We start from the raw sequence: 24159 nt of genomic DNA on the forward strand, positions 1-24159 counted from the left end.
AGCAAAACATGTTTTGCCGTGAAAACACGCGCTATTCGCATTTCTATTAAAATATTCAACTCGAGGTAAAAATTTGCATGACGCGAAGTTAAATCCCGCGAGTAATCTACACTGTAAAAAAATTCCGTAGAAATTGCAGCTGGGTTGCCGGTAATTTACCGTAGATTTAAATTTATGTTTTTTACTGGCAACATTTTGTTCAAAGTTAAATGAACATTAAACATTTACAAGTCTTTGTCTTTACAGAGTAAAACTAAAAAAATAGCATCAAGCAAAACATTCTGGGAAACAAAATCTGAAGCAAAAAACGAAAAAGGTTGATGATGATTTCTGGTTCCCAGAATGCTTTGCATGAGGCTGTTATTGTATAGTTTTATTCTGTAAAGATAAAGACTTGTTCATATTTAAAATTTATTAAACTTTGAACAAACTCTTGCCAGTAAATAATATAAATGTAAATCTACTGTAAATTACCGGCAACCCAGCTGCAATAACATTGTAATTTCTACAGATTTTTTTTAGTGTAGAGCGAGCAACGCGATGCGATTGCAAGCTTCGCGTTTGGTGTAAACCCACAGTTAGTCTTCAGCAGAACAAATTCATACAGGTTTGTAACAACTTGAGGGTAAGTAAATAATGACGGTATTTATATTTTTGGGTGAACTATCCATTTAGGCATAACTATGGAAAGAAATCAGACTCAATATTATTAACAAATACATGCACAGTTATCTGTGAACTGGATGCATGTTACAAATGTATTTACTATCCACGAACAAATGTCTTTAGATTTGAATATGTGAAATTCAGAATTTGAATGAACGTGTATCGATTTGTACAAATGCACAAATACACATGCCCCACCGTGCACTCAAATATCACAATCTGCGCGTGCAAAAAGGGAGATGCGCACCCGCGGACCAGGTGACACGCGCGCATCAATCCCGTTCTGTTCATTTGTATATTGAGACTTTCATTTCGCCGTTTAAAGCATTTTATGAGCCAAATACAAACAACTATCAATGAATGAACTAAAAAGATGTCTTTGATTTTGTGTCTGCGAATTTTAATATTTACGTGAATGTGCATCGATTTGTACAAACAGAGACATATTTGTGAATTCAGTTGCCATATTTCGTATCATTATTTCACAATTTGTGCACGCAAAAAGAGGATGCGCATTTGTGGATCAGGCGACGCGCGTGCATTAATCCTGTTCTGTTCATACGAGTTTTGAGACTTAAGTTGCGTGGTTTGCATTGAAAGATCCACGAGCACAGATGTGCTATGAAAAGAGTCAACACTAGGTGTCAGTCTAACAGGGTTTCACACATGGCGGTGAATTCTGTTTTCTGTGTTTCCCTTTAGTCTGGTGTTTTTATAGCATTACGTTTATTATCTATATATATTAAATGTTTTAATGGCTTGGCTACTGAGATGTGTTTGTGTGCATGTATGTAATGTATCTTTATTGTCCTTTAATGGTAAGTCAATTATTTTTACAATTTAAAACATTTTAAAAAGTAATACTTTCATGTATTAAACTATACCATTTATTAAAATATTTCATAATTTACCTATTTTCTATTATTTCTTTTTACCTTATATATATAGCCTACGAGTTTGTTCTACAATTATTTTGTTACATGCATACAAATTAATATGCCCCAGCCTGTTTATATATAAATAACACTTCACATCATGGGTTTGTGCTATATTTATGTATTTATTAAGAATGTCCACATAATAATTATTAAAACAATTTTATTAAAACAGGTTATAAAAATACCACAATAGAAAACTGGGGAAAGTATGAAATATTTAATAAACTGTATTATAGAATACATTAAATTATTGTTTTTTTTTTTTTAGTATAAACCATTCAAATCCCTAGTCCCTACAAACATACAAAAACACACCGCGACAAAAACGCCACACCAAAGGGAAGGGAACAGACCCCGACAGAACACCCGAAACCAGCCGCCCTGGACCTACTAATTAACGCAATCCTGTATTACCGCACTGACAAGCCAACCGCATGAATGCAACCACGGCGCTTTTTACATTGAATTAATGAAACTAGCTATGACCTTCTTGTTTTTCACATCATACATGTATAATGAAGGCCAAATAAATTGGTAAGAGGTCATTTCGTTAAATCACAGGCTACAGCCAGGGCTGGATTGTCAATATTGGGCGAGTGCCTCAGGCAATAGGGGGTCACCAAGGTCTCCAGACTGCGGCCAAAACGTTTTTACAAGTTCTCGAGCATGTGCGGGCACTACGGAATGCACGATCGGGTTTTAACCGCTCAATTGCATGACGCGTAATCGCGTATATCGTTTTATGTCACCATGCGCTCGGTTGATTTTACCGATGGATCTACGCAGCCCTGGTAAAGTTAACACATCGCACTCAGAACCGCGCCGGTTAAACATTACAGCGATGAGAGATAAAGAGAGCCGGACAACTTTTAGCCTACATTAACACTAAAAACATTATAGACGAGAATAAAGGTCTACACCAGTGCCCAAGGAAAACTAGATAAAAGATGAGAAACGTGTAAAGGATACAAGCATGTAAACTGCTGCCCTGCCACTCATCTCATTAAAGTATGCTATCTAGATATAACTTATTGTAGCCTATATGTAGCCTATCTTATGCCTATAGTTAAGGGGGTTGTATGAATCTTTGATTCATAACTTCCTATTCTGAAAGTTTCATTAATTGTGCATAATGATGACATGTGCAGCAACTGCATAGTTAAGTCTATTTAGTATTTTTCAGTAATGCAGTTATTTTGGGAAAATGTCAAAATATTGCATTGTAGGCTTATTTAAGGTGTGCCCTAAATTTTCTGCTAGCGCTCCTAAAATTTTAAGTCAGGGGCTACATTGCTCCTAATAACAAAAACGTTAGTCTAGAGCCCTGAATGACTAGTTTAAAATAATAAATAAATAAATAAAATATATTGGGGGGGGGCACTTCACTGTGTTAATCAGGGTCTTTATACAGTGAATGCGTGAGAAAGTGAAACTGAGATAATAGAATGATATATTAGTCAGATTTTCTGAAGATTGTCTGAAGATGCAGTATTAAAGATTAAAATAACTTTAAATTATCAACACAAATATAAAATGCCATAATATAATTGACGTTTTTTACCAGCATTTAAACCTTTATAGTTTTTTCTTTGTGTATCTGCAACATCCGCCCGTGGATGAGGAAGCTGCAGCCAATGTCGTTGGCTTTTTTCTTTATAGTGAACTGACTGAACACTTGACTCTTACCTGGGCATTTAGATATTCAAGTTTTCATTATTAATTTCTGGGTGAAACATTTTAAGCATGATGATCATCTGTCGACTCGACAGTTTCAGCACGTCCTTGCGGAGAGACTTTAACGTCTTTTTGTTCACTCCCCATGAGCTGAACGATTTTATTTTGTACTTTTTTATATATATTTTCAACATATATTCAAGAAACACACATGATATAATGTAAGTTGTTATAGATAGAATAAGCTTGTTCTGAAATGATGACAAAATCTAAATGACTGAAAATGATCTTGAAATGATCCATCTTAATTTAGCCAAAATACTGATTCATTCGTTTTCATACTTTATAGATAAACATTAATTTATCTAATCAACCTATTATCATCAAATGCGTATGAATAGCAATCAGTGTGATTATCGTGCAATACATAGCCTACGCCAAATTCCACCCTGCGTGCATATGCTAGTCCTTCCCGTTCACTTAAATGGCGCATCGTTTGGTGTCGTTGTTTTTTTGTCTGTTTTTTAAACCATTGCCGATTGGGTTTGGATATCATTTTATTTTACAAAAACTTACTCTAACCCCAAACCCAAGAGACAATGGTAAAAAACAAATGAGAAACCAATTATTAAAAAACACGAATAGATGAGCCATAAGGGAACAGGAAGGACTTGCGTAACATATTCACTCAAAATTGTAATTTTATGTAGCCCATGTATTGCACGACAATCAAACTGCGTGTCACTTGTACGCATTTCATGAGAATACTAATATATTATTGAAAATGGCCTAATTTAATATACAGTGCTTGCATTCGTTTTGTACATTTACAGCGCAGTGTTCTGTATACCGATGCTCTGAAAATTTGCACTTAACAAGCCTAAACCATGTTCTTTAATTTATTTATGTATTTTTGTTTAAATGTAGCTATAGTAGCTTGTGTTGATGGTGTTTCTTCTCATAAGGGTTAAGGCATAGCACCCAACTTCTAGTGTACCTCGTTGTTCTGGATTTAAATTATATTTTTAGTAAATAAAGGCCGTAAAATTGCATACAGCGCCACGCAAAATCACCGCAAGGGAAAGTCCGACACCGCTACAAAACTAGTTCAGTGACATTATTTGTAATTTAATCAGTAATTTGATTTAGGAGCTTAATAAAAAAACGTTACCGTGTGTGTAATGTACTGTCACTCAGATCAGGATCCTTACTGCCTTTCCTGATCTGGGTGACAGTACATTACATTTTTATTAGATTATACTAATCCAATAAACAGTCGGGATATATAAATCCAAGTAAAGATAGGCAAAGAAACGCTCAGCAACGTATGGCAAAGCAAGACTTCGCACCGAACAGGTTTGGTGAGATCTAAATGAAGATCTAAATGAAATAAATAAAGTCCACCAAATGAAGAACAGGCGATGCGCGCAATCAGTCTCAGGTACGGGCCGATGGGAAATTTAGTAAATGTTAATATTCGGGCGAGTAATCCCTCTGACGACCCAAAGACGAAGCCTGAGGAGCGCTTTTAACAACAGGCAACAGACTTTTTACAATTTATATCATACTAATTATGTACGTTTATAAATCATGTTTTCGTTCATAATTTATGAACCGATCAGCAGTTCAGCACTTCAAAGTGTGTATAAGTACTTTGTTAATACAATATTCTATAAGTGCTTAAATATAGGCTATTATTCACATAACCTTAAATAACGTATAATCTGATTTAGGATCTTAATTAAATTTAGACTCCTATATCAGATTATACATTGTTTGGCGTTGGGGATACCAGCATTCCTAAGCAAAGCAACTGATTTCCGGTGCTCTGCCAAAGTCTGTTCCCTTCCCTTTAGTGTAGCGTTTTTATCACAGTATGTTTTTATATATTTATAAAGACTAAAGATTTGAATGGTTTATACAAAAAAAAAAAAATTTTAACGTATTATATAATACAGTTTATTAAATATTTCATACTTTCCCCAGTTTTCTATTTTGGTATTATTTGTGACCTGTTTTAATAAAATTGTTTTGATAATTGTTATGTGGACATTCTTAATAAATATAGCACAAACCCATGATGTGAAGTGTTGTTTATATATAGTCAGGCTGGGGCATATTAATTTTTATGGATGTAACACAATAGTTGTGGAGCAGGCACGTGGGCTGTATATATAGGGTAGAAAGAAATGGTGGAAGATAGGAAAATTATGAAATATTTAATAAATGGTATAGTTTAATACATGAAAGTATTACTTTTTAAAATGAAGTGAATTATACTGTAAAAATAATTGACTTACCATTAAAGGACAATAAAGATACATTACATACATGCACACACAAACACATCTCAGTAGCCAAGCCATTAAAACATTTAATATATATAGATAATAAACGTAATGCTATAAAAACACCAGACTAAAGGGAAACACAGAAAACAGAATTCACCGCCATGTGTGAAACCCTGTTAGACTGACACCTAGTGGTGACTGTTTTCATAGCACATCTGTGCTCGTGGATCTTTCAATGCAAACCACGCAACTTAAGTCTCAAAACTCGTATGAACAGAACAGGATTAATGCACGCGCGTCGCCTGGTCCGCAGGTGCGCATCCTCTTTTTTGCGTGCACGGATTGTGAAGTAGTGGTGCGAGGTGTGGCAACTGGGTTCGCAGGTGTGTCTCTGTTTGTGCAGGTCGATGCACATTCACGTAAATGTTGGAATTCGCAGACACAAAATCAAAGACATCTTTTTGGTTCATTCATTGATAGTTGTTTGTATTTGGCTCATAAAGTGCTTTGAGCGGCGAGGTGAGGGTCTCAGTGTACAGATGAACAGAGCGGGATTAATGCACGCGTGTCATCTGATCCACAAATGCACATCTCCCTTTTTGCACGCGCAAATTATGATATTTGAATACACAATAAAACATGTGTATTTGTACATTTGTACAAATCGATACACGTTCATTCAAATTCTGAATTTCACATATTCAAATCTAAAGACATTTGTTCGTGGATAGTAAAATACATTTGTAACATGCATCCAGTTCACAGATAACTGTGCATGTATTTGTTAATAATATTGAGTCTGATTTCTTTCCATACATAACCACTATGGTTTATTTTTATATATGTAAGGTTTACTTTCATTTATACCACGGGTCTGTTGAATGCTGTTTTCTGATTGGTTGAGTAATGTTCCATGGGTATGCATTATTTTTCTATAACCGCACACCTAACTTTTCAAATGTCTTAAAAATAGGCACCAGAGCAATGTTTGTGGTAACTGTGGTATAAGTGGAATAATTGACGGTCCTTTAAATTATTTGAAAATATAATCTGCTTCGCGTCATGCCGCATTACCACCTTGGGTGTGCATTATTTTCTTATAATTCAATGGCCGGTAGTCAATTATTCCTTACATATTCATGTAGATGTGATATATGCACGTTTAAGAATAACCTGCAGGCACTTTTGAGCATTTTGCACAAAGTTTGAAACTTTTATATGATATACTAAAAATAGTCTAGTTGTGCTCTCACCACAGTTAAAGCAGAGAATGGGGCATTAATAATTAATGGTTGCAGGTCGAGCCTGCCAGGGAATAGGGAACGTGACGATGAAATCATGGTTTAAAGTGTTAAGTGAGTCAGAGGTTAGATGTTTTGGGACATCCCACCTTAGTTGTTTTTGGCATCTAGAACCCTTATCTGAGAGACTTTTTACTGCATAAAGAGATTGATATTCCACAACACCATTCTCATAATCCATCAAAATACTCAACAAGAATGCTCACAAATTACTGCAATGAAATGTCTCTTACTGTCATGTAAAAGCAAAATTAGAATAAAATTTCTTTTTATGGGCAAGATTTTACAGATTTTTTACAAGGGTGAAATATAACTTGCACAGGTACTTGACTGCATTTCTAAGATTCATCCGACTTACTGCTTGTGTCCAACAGGCTGAAAGAAACCAGCAGGAGATAAAATCAACCACACTTCTCTTCCTGGAGCACCACAGCCTCTTAATGTTGTTTTGGCAGATGCCGATCGAAGTATCTAAATCAACTGATCGTCTACACCTCCATTAGGGTGTGTGGGAAGAAAAAAAGAAAAAAGTGAAGTGGATAAACACAAATTATTGGCTTCTGAGGGTGGGTAGGAGTGCATATTCTCATGAAAAATGTTTTGAAAGTGTATCAAAGAAGCACAAACTACAATCTGATCAAGACAATTATCCAGTCTATTTTCTTTTGTATTTACTGTAAGTCAACTGTTCATCCGAGCCTTCATTAGGCTGTGTTGGAAGGAAACAAAGTTAGGTGAAGTATTAATATCTAAACAGTTTCAGACTGGCTCATGTTCTCTGCATTTATGTTTCCTTCTGGTAAATACCCATTGATGCTACAACCACTCTGAGCACTGAAGCATAAAACCACTCGGAAAGGACAAATGCAGTTCGTATGTCACCTATGAACAGGATTTAGCACGTTGATCTCTGTGGTACCCGAGTGATTGACATTTTTTATTAGCTGCAGCGTCGTGGGAAAAGGCAGAGATTGCCATCACGTGATCAAAGAAGCTTTCATATGTCTATGTTTGCTCTGCTCTGCTCAGCGACTTTATGGTGCTCCATCTTCACCGCGGTGATAAAAAAGCACAAAAAAAGACCCACAGCTAAAGAAAAAAATTCGCTAAAGGCCTCTGTACAATTGCGGCTCTTGAAGCGATGGATCCACTTTCACGGCTTAAAGGAAGTCTATTCATTATAAAGTCAGATTTATGTGAAAAGCATTAGCAGTACACGCTTACTTGTGGCTGTCTTCTTTCCTCTTATTCGTTTTCATTTCTCAGAAATGAATAACAATGCAGAGGGCTGACAAAACTCATTAGGTCTTCTTAGACAAACAATTCAGGCTAAGCCTAAGCTTTCTATCTTTACTTTGTTCTACCTCAAAGGGATAAAGAGATGTTATGAAGAAAGCAAAGCAATTTATGGATTACTTATAAGTTCTACTTACGGCATTGTGCTTAGAAAATCAACATTTAAAAGTGCAGTGGCCGTAAAGGTTGTGGATTTAATATTTCACACCGTTAATGGAAAGATGAATCATAATTTGTATTGCAATATCTACACAATATGTACCAAAGGGCCATGAATCAGCAAAATCTTCTTTGAGGTAAAGTGTTCAATATCTATTAATGTTTGGTTACCTAAACACTCCATCGTCTCTCATTGTTCGGTAAACTAACAATCCCACCCCAAACTCACACTATTTAGGGGTTGTTTGGGACACATGAGTTTATACTTTTTAGGGAAATCAGTTTACAAAGATTGCTTATTAAGGGTGTCATTTAAAATCGAAATAGATCGAAATTAAGTCACAACCTTGAATAAAAAAATGGAATTGTCGATGCTGCCACGTCCCCATGTCACATCCGATTGGCTTGCCAAACAGGAAAAAAACACGTATTTAGTGCTGCGAGTCAACTTCCTCTAACTTTGCTAGCTACAGTCAGTCAAAAGATAGCATGGCAGATACAGAAGACACCACGCGAGCTGCTCTTTACATGGGAAACAAAAAACAGCAAGCGCCTACAGAGCAGGCACGCGTGCACAGCAGAACAGCGGTCGTTTCTCTGAACTGAGATCGGTTTAAGTTACACAACAACTATTTTCAGTTGCTTAAGAGTTATGAAAACAGCATTTAAACATGACTTATTGGGGTATAGTCTCACAATCTTGTCTGACGGTAATAAAAGCGCGTTTTTAAGGTGCAAAGTACTGACAGGAATGTTCATCTCACAGGAAGTTTCGTTTTATGTGCATGTATATTCGTTTTATGTGCATGTATATTTTTCCACTGGCAGCCCGACTAACATGGCAGGGCATCTCCGGGTTCAAGGTCAGATATTATATTTCATAAAAGTCTAGTCTAAAAATAGCATAGCATTTTTTGTGCTTTCAAACGTAAAAATCGAGAATCAAATCGTGACCTTAGAATCGAAAATGTAATCGAATCACGGATTTGGCGGATCGTGACAGCCCTATTGCTTATTGTGCTGGGAAATGCACAATTGTCTGAACACTGTGAACACACATAAGCTTTATATTAAACTTCACTAATCTTCTAACAAGGCTATATAACTAGCTCTCATGAACAACCTACAATGTTTGTCATGCCAGTTTCCCCTTAGGCTGCTCACATGACCTCACATGTATTTATGTGGCTTTGTATATGTACAAAAGAAAATAACACACCAAGCCATGAAACACAATCAGCCCAACCCTTACAAAAACAGACAAGAACAGCGTTGCTTCCACAGAAAAGTAAGACAATGGTGCTTTAATGGTACTGTAAATGCTTAGCATACTCTTATTTCACAACTCTCCAGTTACTGTAACTAGATCACCACTCTGGAATACTGTGCTATTTCATCTCTTTATAGTTTCATATCTTCAAGTCTTTACATTTGTGATTGTGTAATGTGTATTATATCAACCCTTGTATTTACCATGGTATTTTCATCGGACTACAGCAGTTACTTACTTAGAAACGAGGGAGAAGGCCTCCGCACAGACGGCAGGGCATGGCACCAACTTGATAACCACGTGCTGAGCAGCAGTTTGAAAATGAGCTTGAGACACTTTGTCCAGCACTGATGATAGGGTGTTTACATCTGCGGCTTTTGCACCCGTATCTCCACCTGCTGGGTCTAGTATGTTCCCCCCATGAACGACCAACACCAGAACATGGGTCGGACACTTCTGGAGTACAGACACACAAAAAGATCAAACCACAATATTATAGACAATATAAGTGAAATTTAAGTGTAGCGCTTATATTTTACATTTGTTTTAATATTGCTAATTACATTTTCTGCATAGGAATAAGTACAAAACTAAATTAGAAAATGTGGTATTTGGTAATTTTTCCTTCTGCTTTACTAACAGCTTGCACTTGACATGAACTCTACAAGTTTGTACAAAGTCTAAGGATTCATGACATTCCAGAATAATATGAGTAATGAGAATGTTCCCTAAAACACCATGTGTGCTTTAATGGAAGAAAGCAAGTCTGATTTTTAGTACAAACCAAACTCAGGGTCATCAGGGTCAAAGCAACAAATTAGCTTTTTTGATCTAATGAAAAGGTTGACATAAAATTGTTAAAGTAATCTACAAACAGTTCATATTTACACATTTGGCAGATGCTTTAATACAAAATAACTTAAGGCCAATTCACACTGATTCAACAAACTCCAACCAACATCAACAACATTCTGATTTTAAAAGAATGAGTTTGTTGGCGCTTGTTGGAGTTTGTTGGAGTGTAAATTGCTCTTGGCTGCGTTTCCCGAAACCTTCTTAACCCGTCTTTCTTAAGTTGTACCTTATTTCTTAAGCTTTACTTCACACATTTTGCTGTATGTTTCCCGAAAAATTCATAGTAAAGTATAGAGGTGCGCGGGGCAAAAACTAACACTGGGTTGGTTGTAACACGGACTATTTTTTTCCGTATTTCACGCTGCCAAAAGACGATCTCCCGCAAATTATTGTAAATGTATAATCTTTTTCCAGAGAGTTATTGATGAATGAGTTTTGGTGGCATGTAAGTGTGTTTTTTTCGGTTTCGAAGTTGGGTGTGTAAGATACCAAATCCAATGCTATGTCATATTAATCAGTGACTTGTGGACTAAAACATAGCATCATTTTGAAATATGTCTGCAGCTCTTAGCAACTTTTTTTGGCGGGCTTGAAAATATTTTGACCCAGCGTTAAATGCTCATTGTATCAGAATTTGATTTTGAGACTTTAGTATGGTTATTACAGACTGGGTCACATATAAAAACATGTTTTGTCATAATTGTGCTGCTTTTTCTCACATATTTAGACATTTGTATCCATTTATAATTGAACTATTATTAGATGAGGGTTGAATGTAGATACCTGTCTATTATAGACAGATATATAAACAATATCCAATTCAAGTATATAGACAAATAGTATTGAATTGTTTGCCAGCAAACCCCCTGCCTGTTACAATTAACCCCACCTATGGATTAAGTTGTAACGTTTGCACTTCTGTCACGTTTGTGTAATTGTCCAAGAATGGTAAGTAAGAAACAAACTTCAAATGTTCATTTGTAGCAGAGATGTGTGTGTTGCTTGTGTAAAAATATAATTAATCAAACTCAAATATATTATGATTAAGCCCAAACCAAAAAGCGTTAGGTTGTGCCCCGCTCTCCCCTACTTTCTTTCAGCCATTTGTTCGTAAGGTTGGTCTGGACCACTCTTAGCTACTGTATACCCTATCATTAGCTATGTGTTCATCCACCTATTTTTATGTGCATTTTGGAGTATCGCATTAAAAAGGCTGGATGAAAACACAAAGATGCGCATAAATTCAAAAAATTTGCATACAAAAACGTATGCACTCAATTGAGTCGGATACATTTCTTATCCGATAAGAAAACATGCACATAAACTACGATGAAAACACTTTAACTAAATAAATCGCTAGATCTCATGAGACTTTGCACATTGGACAGCATTGGACTAACCAGCATACAGAACTCATTGCACAGCATCTAAAATGTGGTTTTTAAAGTTTTGAAACAAAATAATTATTTATTCGGTAATATTATTTTACAGGACTGTCTTTCTTGACTCAAACAGCAAGAATACATATCCGAAAGCAGATAACCGGTGTATAGTGTTTTACCAGCACAGGGTGATTATACATAAAAATGGTTAAATACAATGGTTTTATGCTTTTCTTACTGATATTTAGCACCAATTTATCAGAAAGTGACAATTTTGCTCGCTTCAGCTCACTAGATAGAAACGCTGCTTTATACAGCGAATAGGTGTGGTAAATTATAGACAGCACTGTCTACAGAGCCATTTAGTGTATGTGTATTTTATCCATGAATGCTTTACTCCCCTGGCTATTATGTAAGCTATAATAAAAACAATAAAAATAAATCAAATTTGCCTGCCACGGCAGCAAATTCAGCAGTTTTTAAATCTTGCTGATCCAACTTTGTCGAGACCAACTCAACACAGCAGCCCCGAAATTCAGCTGCTGACGGCTCTCCTCTTTCTCTCTGCAATAGTAGCTGTTGAAAATATGTTTAGCATGTTGTGCCTGTGATGTGGGCCAAGTAAATGAAGACACTATGGCAAATATATTATGATATTATACAACATGGTTGTTTAATTCTTTATTCTGATTGGTTGAGAAATGTTCCACAGGTATGCATTATTTTTAAATAAACGCACACCTAACCTGTCAGATGTCTTAAAATAACCACCAGTCTTAATCAACTCCGCTTTGCCTTGAGTCGCATTACCACCTTGGGTATTTTTTTATAATTCAATGGCCTGTCGTCAATTATTCCTTACATATAAATCAGGGGTTCCCAAACTTTTTGAATCTGGGACCCCCCTAGACAGTGATAATCTATCTCAAAACCCACCTAAAAAGTTTTTTTAATAGAAATATTAGGGTAAAGCATCTGGCATCTGGCAAATGCCTTAATGTTTTATTAATTGTTAATTGTTTCAAAGCAGCTTTACATTAATAGATGTAGGAAAGGCATAGAGGATCGAGCGTAGTAATAATGTAACGTATACAGTTAAGTTCCAGGGGATGAAAAAACCCTAGGAGAAAAACCCTCCTGGCTAGTCCAGGGGGAAAACTCCTAGGAGGAGAAAAACCCCTGATAGAGATATTCTCTATTTAATCAGTATGTAAGTTCCCTGGGATTCAAACCCACATGCTTTGAGATATGCAGGAAAATGTAGCTCAAATATTTCTCAAAACATCTCAAATATTTTTTTATTTCAAATCTGTTTCAAGGTATATTTCTGTTTTATTCCAGATTTTCAATGTGGTCTCAGACCTAAACGCCTAGAAATAGATTTCGAACAGATGAGCAGGACTCTTTGTTTGGCTTTGAAACTACACAACCAGGCCTGAAATGGAAAAAATTGAGCTTACACTACAACATGATTGAAGAACATCTTACCTCAGCTTCCTCTAGACCATCAATGCTAGTCTGCGGGACAAGTGTCTGCCGTCTCAGCTGGTACAGGCTCTCTGGACCCATCAGGAAAGTGCATGAGATAGAAGACAGGAATATATATGAAAGAAATGGAGAAAGAGACAAGATGATTACAAACGCACATCAAACTGATGCACAAATGATCACATGAAGCTCACACATCCAACTTACATTTATAATTTTACTTCCATTTTTTTATTAATTCAGTGACACAGAGTAATCCAAATGTGTAAATGAAAATGTATAATCAATAAACTCATACTGGCACATTTATGCTTCAAAACAAGTCAATAATACAGCAGACAGAGCTTGCGATTTGTATCAGACAAACCCTGCTGTTTTGGCACAAACATTTAACAAAGCCATATAATGAATTTCAAGAACACAAAGAAGGAAGTGAACGGTGCAGAAAATATTATTCTCACTTGTCGCCTTTAAGTTTCTTAAAATCTCCACTGGCCTCAGGCCAAAGTCATTACTGCTCACCTTCCCCATTGCACGCTCGAGTTTTTTCATTTCTAGCTTCTTCACTCGGATCTTTCATTTCATTCTCACACTCATGTTCTGGCGGACATCCAGCTGCTATGTCAGCATGGAGCGTGAGCTCATGTCCCCTAACCTTCTTGCACCTTGAATCTGCAGGAAATGTTAGACATTTGCACACTACAGGGTGGTCGTGCAATGGAGGTCTTGGCCTCGGTGTGCAGGTGTAATTGAAAAAAGTGCTTATCTGCTTGTTAAGTCATTAAAAGCAGTCCATCTGCAACATAGGACTGTTTAAAGCAGTGGCGAGGCTACGTAAGGGCTAGGGTGGCATTGGCCCACTCAGATTGACAGCTGGCCCACCCAGTCAGAAGTAGGGGTGTGCGATATTTGATTGTGAACAATTAAAATGTCTATAAGATCTACTTTTTGGAAACATTGTTGTATCGTGATTTGTGCCTACATCACCTATGCGACAAGGGATGTGTACCATGAAGGTAAGTGCCTGGTATATGCGCGCGCGAGCCGAAAAATGTATACCGTGTGTATACTCTATTTTCCTTATATCCATTTTTTGCTAATCTGAAAATGATTCAATCCATGACTCAAAAAACTTGTAATCTATTGTATATCACTATATTGTACAATTATGTAATTTGGGCATTGAGGTTTACCAAGGTCCACTCCATTTAAAATTTCTGCCCTCGCCCATGGTTTAAAGCAGTCATAATGGACTTTTAGCATACAGTATAACACAAAATTTGATGACACGATAAGCCATAAAAACCTGCTCTTCAAATCTTTAAATTACTAAGTTATACTATACTAAGCTTTGAGATTATACTATACTAAGCTAAACTTCAAGTTCTTACTGTTTATGATATCAACATTTCTCAAATTTGTGTCTTTATTTATAAAATATATTCAGGTGAAGGTAACATTCCAGAGCAATTTACAGGGTATTTTAAAGTTAATTCACAGGTTCACAGTTACTTAACTCGTCAATGTGCAGATTTTCATTTCCCTAAAATTCTTAGTTGTAGAGGTCAATATTCTATACGATTTAGGGGTATTAAATTGTGGAATAATTTATTTCATTTAGCAGAAAAATGTTCTTCTTTAAAAAGTTATAAAAGATGTATAAAGAATAATTTTATTGCTGATTTGTAATTGTGTTTTTGTTTATTGAGGTTTTATGTATTTTATCTACTCTATATAGTTTTGATGTTTATTATTATTATTCTTTTTTTAATTTTATATTTTGTTTAGTTTTGTTGTTGTTTTGTTTAGGTGGAGGCTTTAAAAAAGCCCTTCGGGTTTTTTGCCTCTCCCTGCACAATATATGGATTGTATTTTGTTTTTATTGTATATATTTTTGTATCTGTGCAAATAAACCAAATAAAAAAAATAAATAAATAAAAAAGCTTTGAGATGCTGTGAACTACAGCAGTTACCCAGATACGGTTTTTGCAACCGTGCAACACTTTTTTCTATCATTTCAAAAGCTTGAATCCAATCCTATAATTTCGTAATGAGAAAACAGAGCCACACACAGTATTGATCGGTTTCCCAATAAACAGTTTTTCAAGCAAGCGAGGGAACGCATGTGGACCGTCAAGAAGATGATGTCATGACAACCCTTAGCCAGTATGACATCAAACAGATTGTGCCGATGATAGACCGGATAGTCTTTCTTAATGGCATATTCATTCACTGCCAAATCACTGGGCCTCCAAAGAGCAATTGTATTCATTGAAAGCCATACCCAATTGCAAAAACCCATCCTATGAGCCTAAGCTCATCCCAGCTGCAGGCTTCAGTTCATAGCAGCGTCAGTGAAGTAAACAGCCGGGAAGCAGAGCTGCTCTCTCTAGTGCTTAACACTGTACACACTGCCAATCAGTGGCTTTATTACCAGGCTGGTTGCCACTTTCCTACAATCGCCTATGTGTCTGCCTCTCCAAATGAAAGCAACACATACTAATTCAGCTTCACACATGGATGGGCGTTACTGACAGTCTAATACCCATTACACATCTACTGCCTACAGAGCCTAATACAGTACTGACAGACAGAAAGTCAAAAAGCAAGATTGATTTACAAACAGACAAAGATACAGGCAGATAGGTATATACACAGATATACTATCAATACAGACAGGCTGACATACACTAAAAAAGTCTTTAATGTATGCTTTAAATTGTAGCAATGTTATTTTACATTGTCCCTATTAAATAAACAAATAAATACATAGACAAGATACTAAAGATAGACAGACAGAAAGAAAGACAGACTGTCAAAAAGGAAGATAGATTCACAGACAGGCAGACAGACAAATAGTTAACCAAATAGATATATAGAGATAGACAGAAACTACAGATGTAGATCCTACAAAGCAGGAGACAGAGGGATTGTCACAAACCAATATAAATTTCCAGACAAAAAAGAGACAGGCATATAGCTAAATACATGGACAGGCAATCGCACAGGCTTATATAATAGATAAAGATTGATAAAGACAATATATATATGCAGATACAGACAAGACACTATACAGACATAGACAGACGAACCCCTTAGCATTCCTGAAAAAGGCTAAAAAAAATTGCCTAAAAAAACAAAATTGTACCTGTTGTGTTGATTATATCTTAAAACGGTTTATATCACTCAACTCACAAGAATTTCAACTTTTCACAGATGTGTGACATGTTTAGCTTTTTGTTTTTGAGTTGTTGTATTTGATGAAGTTTTCTGTCAAACAATGCAGTGTCCCTCCCATGGTACACTGGAATTTTAAAGGGTTCAAAAGCAGACGGATTTGCAGACAGATAGACAGCCGGATAGGTACAAACAAAGGCAGACAGACATATACTACAGTACATATACACTCACCTAAAGGATTATTAGGAACACCTGTTTAATTTCTCATTAATGCAAGTGTGATGGTGTGGGGGATGTTTTCTTGGCACACTTTAGGCCCCTTAGTGCCAATTGGGCATCGTTTAAATGCCACGGCCTACCTGAGCATTGTTTCTGACCATGTCCGTCCCTTTATGACCACCATGTACCCATCCTCTGATGGCTACTTCCAGCAGGATAATGCACCATGTTACAAAGCTCGAATAATTTTAAATTGGTTTCTTGAACATGACAATGAGTTCACTGTACTAAAATGGCCCCCACAGTCACCAGATCTTAACCCAATAGAGATGTGGTGGGACGGGAGCTTCGTGCCCTGGATGTGCATCCCACAAATCTCCATCAACTGCAAGATGCTATCTTATCAATATGGGCCTACATTTCTAAAGAATGCTTTCAGCACTTGGTTGAATCAATGCCACGTAGAAATAAAGCAGTTCTGAAGGCGACAAGGGGTCAAACACAGTATTAGTATATTCTTTAGATATGCATAGGAAGACACAATAGATATTGTATTTATACAGACACTATAGATATGGATAAACATACTACAGACAGACAGACAGACAGACAGACAGACAGACAGACAGACATGTTAATTATACACATCAGCAGGCACTGGGAAGTTTTGCATGAAGTGAATCCGGTACAGAGTGTCTGAGTGTTTATTTTAAGTATAGATCTGTAATGTAGTGTACTTCATGGCACAGAAAATTCCACAGCAGGAGCCTAATACCAGAGCTGAGAGCAAACCACAGTGAATAGCAGCACTTTAGATTCAATTGGACTCAAAAGGTGAGAAAGTCAGAGGAAAAAATGGAGAGAAAAGGCAGACATGCAATAACGACAGGACAATGAAATGACAAGGTGGGCGTAGAGCAAAATGAAAGGGAGAGTATTGATCCGACCTCTGATTCCTCACTGACTCTGTTCAAGAATGTCACTCCTTCATAAATTTAACAAGAACATTTAGTTCTTATTCACTATGCTCTAGAGTTGCCTGTCGGCACCGTTTTACCTCCTCTCCCCCATTTCCCTCAACCAGCCAGGTCACCCAGCCCCACCCCTTCAGATTTATGACATCCGGTAAGAAAAATATTTGCAAGTGAGAGCACGTAAAAACAGAGAAGGAATGAAGGAAATATGTAATGGAGAGAGAATGACAGACAGAAGGACAGAGATAAAGATTTATAGGTACATGCAAATGGACAAGGGGGCAACTGTGAAACTGTCTAAATCGCAGTCAAGTTGCTCTTGTAAGGATGGTTGGTTACACTACAACTACTAACAAGTACAGTCAGTTTGAAAAAAGCCTGTTTTCGTTTACATTACACATGCTTAGTATGTCTATTTTAATGGTCACAGGCGGGCTGAAAAAATCCTGACCCGCGCATCACTAGTACCCATCCAGCTAAGAAGGGGGGAGTTGGAAAATGATCACATATGCAGTCGCAATGTACATTGCTTAAGATATGGTTCCCATATACACTGTGGAAATAAAGTTAAAAACTTGTTTTGAACAATTTCTTTGCAATCTGCAGAATGATTTTTCAGTTGGGGGGAAAATCGATTTAAATCGTAAATCGGATGTTTTGTTAAAAAAATTGGGGATTTTTATTTTGGGTCACATCGCCCAGCCCTACTTTCAAATAGCGACAAATTTAAATTGCGAATTGAAAATACACCTAATGGAAATATGTTAATTTTGAAAAATTAATGCTCCCAAGTATAAGGGGCTTTCCTTGCCACTAATGCTTGGATAACATGCATGCGTCTCCTTCAATGAAAAATAATGGCTACTGCTGTGCTTGTGATACGTATATCAACATCTGTCTTAATGACTTTTGGAAAGACTTAAAGTTGAGAAAAAATAACATTTTAGTCACATTCAACTTTCAGATAAATTAGTAAACATAAAAATAGCAATACAAATTAACAAAAATTACACCTTTTAGCTGTAAAAAATATATATTTTTTGTGGAAAGTGCACTATAACATAAAAACTGAGGAAGAAAAATGAACCAACCAAGTAGACCAGCTTCAAAAAAGTTTTTCGTAAAAATATGTACACTTGAACTTCTCACAAAAACGTTCAGACTAATTTAAAACACGTGCGTATGCACATGAGTTTGTTCTCATAGGTGGTTTCAGCAGTAACGACATAAACAAGCGGCTTTCGTGGTCATCACATAACTTCCGGTAAACTCTGCAAAGAATAAATAACAACAAAGTCCTTTTTGAAGTAGTTTATTTATATAACAAGAAAAACAAACGACACATAGATTACCATAGGAACGCAAAACATTTGTTTTCGACGAGGTATTTGTTTAAGAGTTCAGTTTCAGCAACTAGTCAGACTATTAAACAAACAGAAACTGGAAGTTCGGATCAGACGCTTATCGCGTCACCGCACATGCGCCCGATGAAACCGTCTATACTTGTTCTTACGTTAGTGATTTTGGAGTGTTCTACATGAACGGCCGCATGCACAATAAATTTGCATAAAACATGCCCAATCTAGCTCCATATAAAGGCTTTCCGCAGTGCAGTGCTGGTCCACAGAACATTTTAGAGCAGTTTGTCATAGAAGCAAAAGAGATTGAAAAGAAATCCATGATCATATTTATTATCGTTAAAGTTCTGTTTTGCTTTTAATTTTTTTATTTGGGAGGTTTTGCTGTCATTGGAGGAAGCCAGTGCTGTCCACCGTTGTTTTTGTTAAATCACAATTTGTTCGTAAAAACATCCGTATGCACATCTCATGCACATAATATTTGTGCGTACGCATGCTTAGTGAATTAAACCCATTAATCTTTTTTTTCAATAATCTTTGGGAACCAAATCCCAAACAAAATGGCAATAAGCAAGGCCTACATTTATTTTTTAGCCGAAAAACCATTCAGAACTCCCTGTGCAGGGTGAATTGTGTATTGATCAAGCCTCTCCACTCCTTTTACCCCAAACATATAATTTACTAACAAAACACAGATCTCTGCAGGGAGAACCTGCTCTGACATGACCAATGAATACAGACCTTCAAAGCCTGAAACAGTTAACCCTTCATTATGCTCCACAGCCCATGAATACAGTTACTTAATTAGCAAAAATCTGTGTTTAAAACCAACCAAACATTTAATAATTCAGTGCACATCTGTTAGAAAAGAGCAAATGCTTTTTCTGATAAATCTGTGGGTTAGCAACCGTTGCTAAGATTGGATTGGCAAGTAACCTTTTAAGGTGGGATTAGTGGATCAATTAAGTAAAACAGAGAGATAATAAAAAGAGACAGAGAGGAGGAATGGGATAGAGGAAGGGAGAGATATGGCAAGAAAAGGGGATACGTTTACGAAACGCAGGACTGCACGGAAAAGGGAGATAAACATGAACGTGTTGCCAAAAATACCACCTGGGCTGACAGCGCCCGCAAGCTGCCTTCAACTCACAGATCCGCTTAGATCATGCAGAGACTGAACAGAGCACTAAAAAGTCAACTTAACCAAAGGAAGCCAGAGACAAAATCATCACAGACAAACAGACAACGTTACTACTTACTTATTATGTAATGTGTAGTTCATTGCCTTCAGCAAAGTGAGGGGTGTGGATGTGAATGTACAAGCTCAGAAGAGACTTCATTTATGGCACACCAGGTAGGCTATTATTATGCAGGTATTAGCGATGGGATGATAATCCAAACATAAACCACACATTAGGTTTTTCTGGTCACATTTGAAAAATTTGACTGTTTTCAAATACGTCAACATACAGAATTTTAGGGAATGTAATGCATGAAGAGCTCATTTTGCATGATTTCTTGTTAATAAACATTTGTAGTATTTGATAATGAAAGTATTTAAAAAACCCTATTGTACGTGTTGAGACCATTCGGTTACAATCAATATCTCATTTTTGATGAAGGAGGCATTTAGCGGCTTTTGCATCTGTCGACATATGAGAAAAATATCTAAACACCAGTCTACCTACTCAAGGCTTCATTTATTCACTACTGCAGTCAATATACTCCTTCAAGCAATACAATGATAAGAAAAAATTTAGTTCTGCACATCCCTAGCATTTAGTAAACACACAAAAAATCAAAGAGCAAGATCACCTGTGATTAGAGAAGAAAACTGTTAATCTGCCTGCTTTAGCCTCTGAAGAAATAAGAAAAGACATCAGCAAAATTAAAACCTGCACTCTTAGTCCTGCTCAATTATTAATCAATTTAAACTGGTTTCAATCTGCACTGCAACACTCTTCAATCTCCATCGGAGAGTCAACTGAAGTCCTGCGTGCAAATGAATTCATCTCATAGCAGGCCAGAGGTCTGCAAATTCTTCACAAGTGCCTTTTTTTATAAATCGCTGCGCCACATCAACCCAATAATAAACATATTTTGATGTAGATTTTTTATGTGGTGCTGGATGTTGTTTCCTGGCAGAGTGAATAAATCGTGCAAATCACCACCTCGTTGTTTACCCTATTATTGTTGTGTGTGTTTGATTTACATATTGTGTGGTGTATTCTTCCCTTAATGATGTGGTTTGTGATTGTCATCATTGTGTTTATACTGCATGTGTCCCAAGACAGCATGTTTTTGTTCTGCAAAAATCCACATTTTACAGGATATAATTCTACAAGCACATAGCCAGCCAAACTCAGAATAAATATTAATAATAGGGTCATGATTTTGGCATGCAACCCCTATAATACAGTAACATACCAAAACTACAGTCTGGGAAGTGGCCGGACAGATGCTGTGTTACAGACATTTTTAAACGTTTTAAAAAAGACTGTAACTATTACTATGAATTGGTCTGATTGTGACACGTGAACGCAAGGTGTGAGCTTTCAGGAAGAGCACAGTAGACATTATGACCATCTGCTTGCCAGCCATCACACCTGGTTGAGGCAAGACCCATGTGCAGAATGTTAAAAATAGCAGATTCACATCAAATTTGCAATGGACAGCAATATGATATTTGGAAATACACTCAACAATATGACCCCATCTCTCCCTCTCTCTCTCTCTCTCTCTCTCTCTCTCTCTCTCTCTCTCTCGCTCTCTCTCTCGCTCGCTCTCTCTCTCTCTCTCGCTCTCTCTCGCTCTCTCTCATTGTGGACATTGGCCCGCTGTGTTTATACAAGTTCACTGCAGGATTGATGAGTCTAGGTCTAGTACCTGTCCACCAGGGTCCTCACCTCTCATCCTCACATGGACCAAACACATCGACCAGAGAGCACACATCACAACATGAGCCGCCTGTGCTGCTAATATTAAACAAGCTCATTTATTCAGGAACAGACACAGCACTACATTTCAGTGTCTACATGCCATTGACAAATGATACCTTTCAGCCTCCTTTCTGAATAAGTATGGTCTCTTTTATCAGAGAGACTGTTATATACACTGGAACTGACACACAATTGTGTGTATCAGAAATGTAAAAAATGCAATGATATTGACCAAATGCTCTCGGCACATATTATCATATCAAATCAAATCTGGCAGAATTCGTTAAATGCCACAACATTTTTTCAGCAAAATCCAAGTGCATGGAAGAAGAAATGAATGAATGACGGTATACGTACATCAAGGTGCACAGGAGTTTTACCTGGTTAAAGGAGGTTTACCGAATATTCTAGGATATTGGATACAAGTAGAGGGTTTTGCTCCCGCAGCACTTTGCAGTTCGGGCGGCCCGCCTATTAAGCTGGGAAGCCCTACCGCCTTAACTAGGTCGTCAAAAAAAAAAAAGCTGCACAAAAGGCCGTCAAGTGCATCTCGGAGAATAGCGCGGACACACTTCAAACCGCAACGCGGATGAAATGGTCCGTCAACTGTCTGGAGGATAACCAGTTGATAAAACGCGTGTCCGTGAGAACTGTAAGTGGACTTATGTTTTGGGTTTATTTAAGTCATTGTATTGTAAGTCTATAGTTCTTGCAAATTTAAAGTAAGTTAGCTGGTAATTTTTGTAGTTTGAGCAACCTGATAGCAAGGCCTAGCTAGGTTGGACGTGCCTGTTGATTAGATACAATTCTTGATCGCTCTTGCTCACGTTATTCATGCGCATTATTTACATGCTACAGTAGTTACACTCCTTTAAGATAATGTAATTAATAGTGGGAAATAATCCGTTTTTACAATCTTCACGATACCTATCATCGTTCGCCATACGTTCTACAAATCTGCTTCAGTTTGTGTTTATTAACCCTTTAGTTTCACTTCATCACGCAGCTATTCCCGTTAGAGGTAAAAACATTTAAAGGTGCAGTGTGTAATTTTTAGAAGGATCTTTTCACAGAAATGCAAAATAATATACACATCTATATTATCAGAGGTGTATAAAGACCTTCCATAATGAACCGTTATGTGTTTACTACCTTAGAATGAGACGTTTTATCTACATACACCGAGGGTCCCCTTACATGGAAGTTGTCATTTTGGGCCGCCATGTTTGTACAGAAGCCCTTAACGGACAAACTTTTTTTACTAAGTTGTCTAGGACGATGACATGTTTGTCCGGTGGTGGCAACAGTAGCTTCTCTATTTGTTTCAAAAGCGAGGGGTGAGCCGTTGGTTGCAATTCACAACCTCACCACTAGATGCTGCTAAAATGTACACACTGCACCTTTAATGCATTAATAATCTAGTTTGTGTTCATTTTCTGTCATAGTTTCTTCAAAATTAAGTTTTATTTGAGTGTTTTAAATAAAAACATTTTCATTTTCCTCATGATGCGTATGACCCCCCCCCCCCCTTTGATTGCCACGCCCCCCCGGCCATTTATATATGAGATTTTCAAAAGCTAGGAGCAGTTTTGCAAATATATATGCATATCTCTTTGCACAACTGATCCTAGCTTTTGTAAATCTCATCATAAAATTGGTCTGTACAATTATGTCTGTGTATACATATTTACACACATACTGTATACGCGTATACTATATATGACAAAACCACTCAACCCTTGTTATGTGCTACATGTACATCATCTGCATATAATGGACCTATTCCTCCCTTCTCTGTCATTATTTCTCTCTGTGGTGTCACCTTATCGTTCCCAGCTTTACACCTCTTCAGTTGCTTGGGGCTTTCTATGTTTTAGCAGAGTAAGAAAAGGAAGGAAAAGTAATTAAACGGAATAGGCGTGTGAGGGAGATTATGTCTATAAGAGGCATATGTCGCAGTGGCGTGAGTTTGTGTGGATGTGAATACAGATGAGGTGTGTACGAGCGCACGTCAGCGGTGAGGACGGGAATCTGTCGACCACGGCTCCTCTGATAAGCCCAGCCGATAATGTGCGTGATTCGATCAGGGGCTCTTTCTTTCTGTTTTAATAAGTCTGTTGTAATTTATTCATCCTGAGCTCCAGCTCTAATCAGACTGCATATCGAACA

The 24159-nt window shown here is 37.0% G+C and overlaps 1 protein-coding gene across 4 annotated transcripts in view; it reads right to left on the bottom strand.

Annotated features, from left to right (window-relative positions):
* The window catches only part of pitpnm3 (PITPNM family member 3), a 127167-nt gene that overhangs the window by 49570 nt on the left and 53438 nt on the right, over positions 1–24159 (bottom strand). For 2 of the 4 annotated variants that reach the window (XM_055196648.2, XM_055196646.2), the window contains 2 exons: positions 13321–13391; positions 9834–10048 (listed from right to left, as the gene is read on the bottom strand). In XM_055196648.2, coding sequence (XP_055052623.2) covers positions 9834–10048; positions 13321–13391 — 286 coding nt within the window. Of the gene's footprint in view, positions 1–9833; positions 10052–13320; positions 13392–24159 lie in introns of all 4 variants that reach the window. The other 2 variants (XM_055196647.2, XM_055196645.2) reach the window with 1 other exon arrangement.

The sequence above is a fragment of the Misgurnus anguillicaudatus genome, chromosome 24 (genome assembly GCF_027580225.2).
Source record: "Misgurnus anguillicaudatus chromosome 24, ASM2758022v2, whole genome shotgun sequence".
Lineage (NCBI taxonomy): Eukaryota > Metazoa > Chordata > Actinopteri > Cypriniformes > Cobitidae > Misgurnus > Misgurnus anguillicaudatus.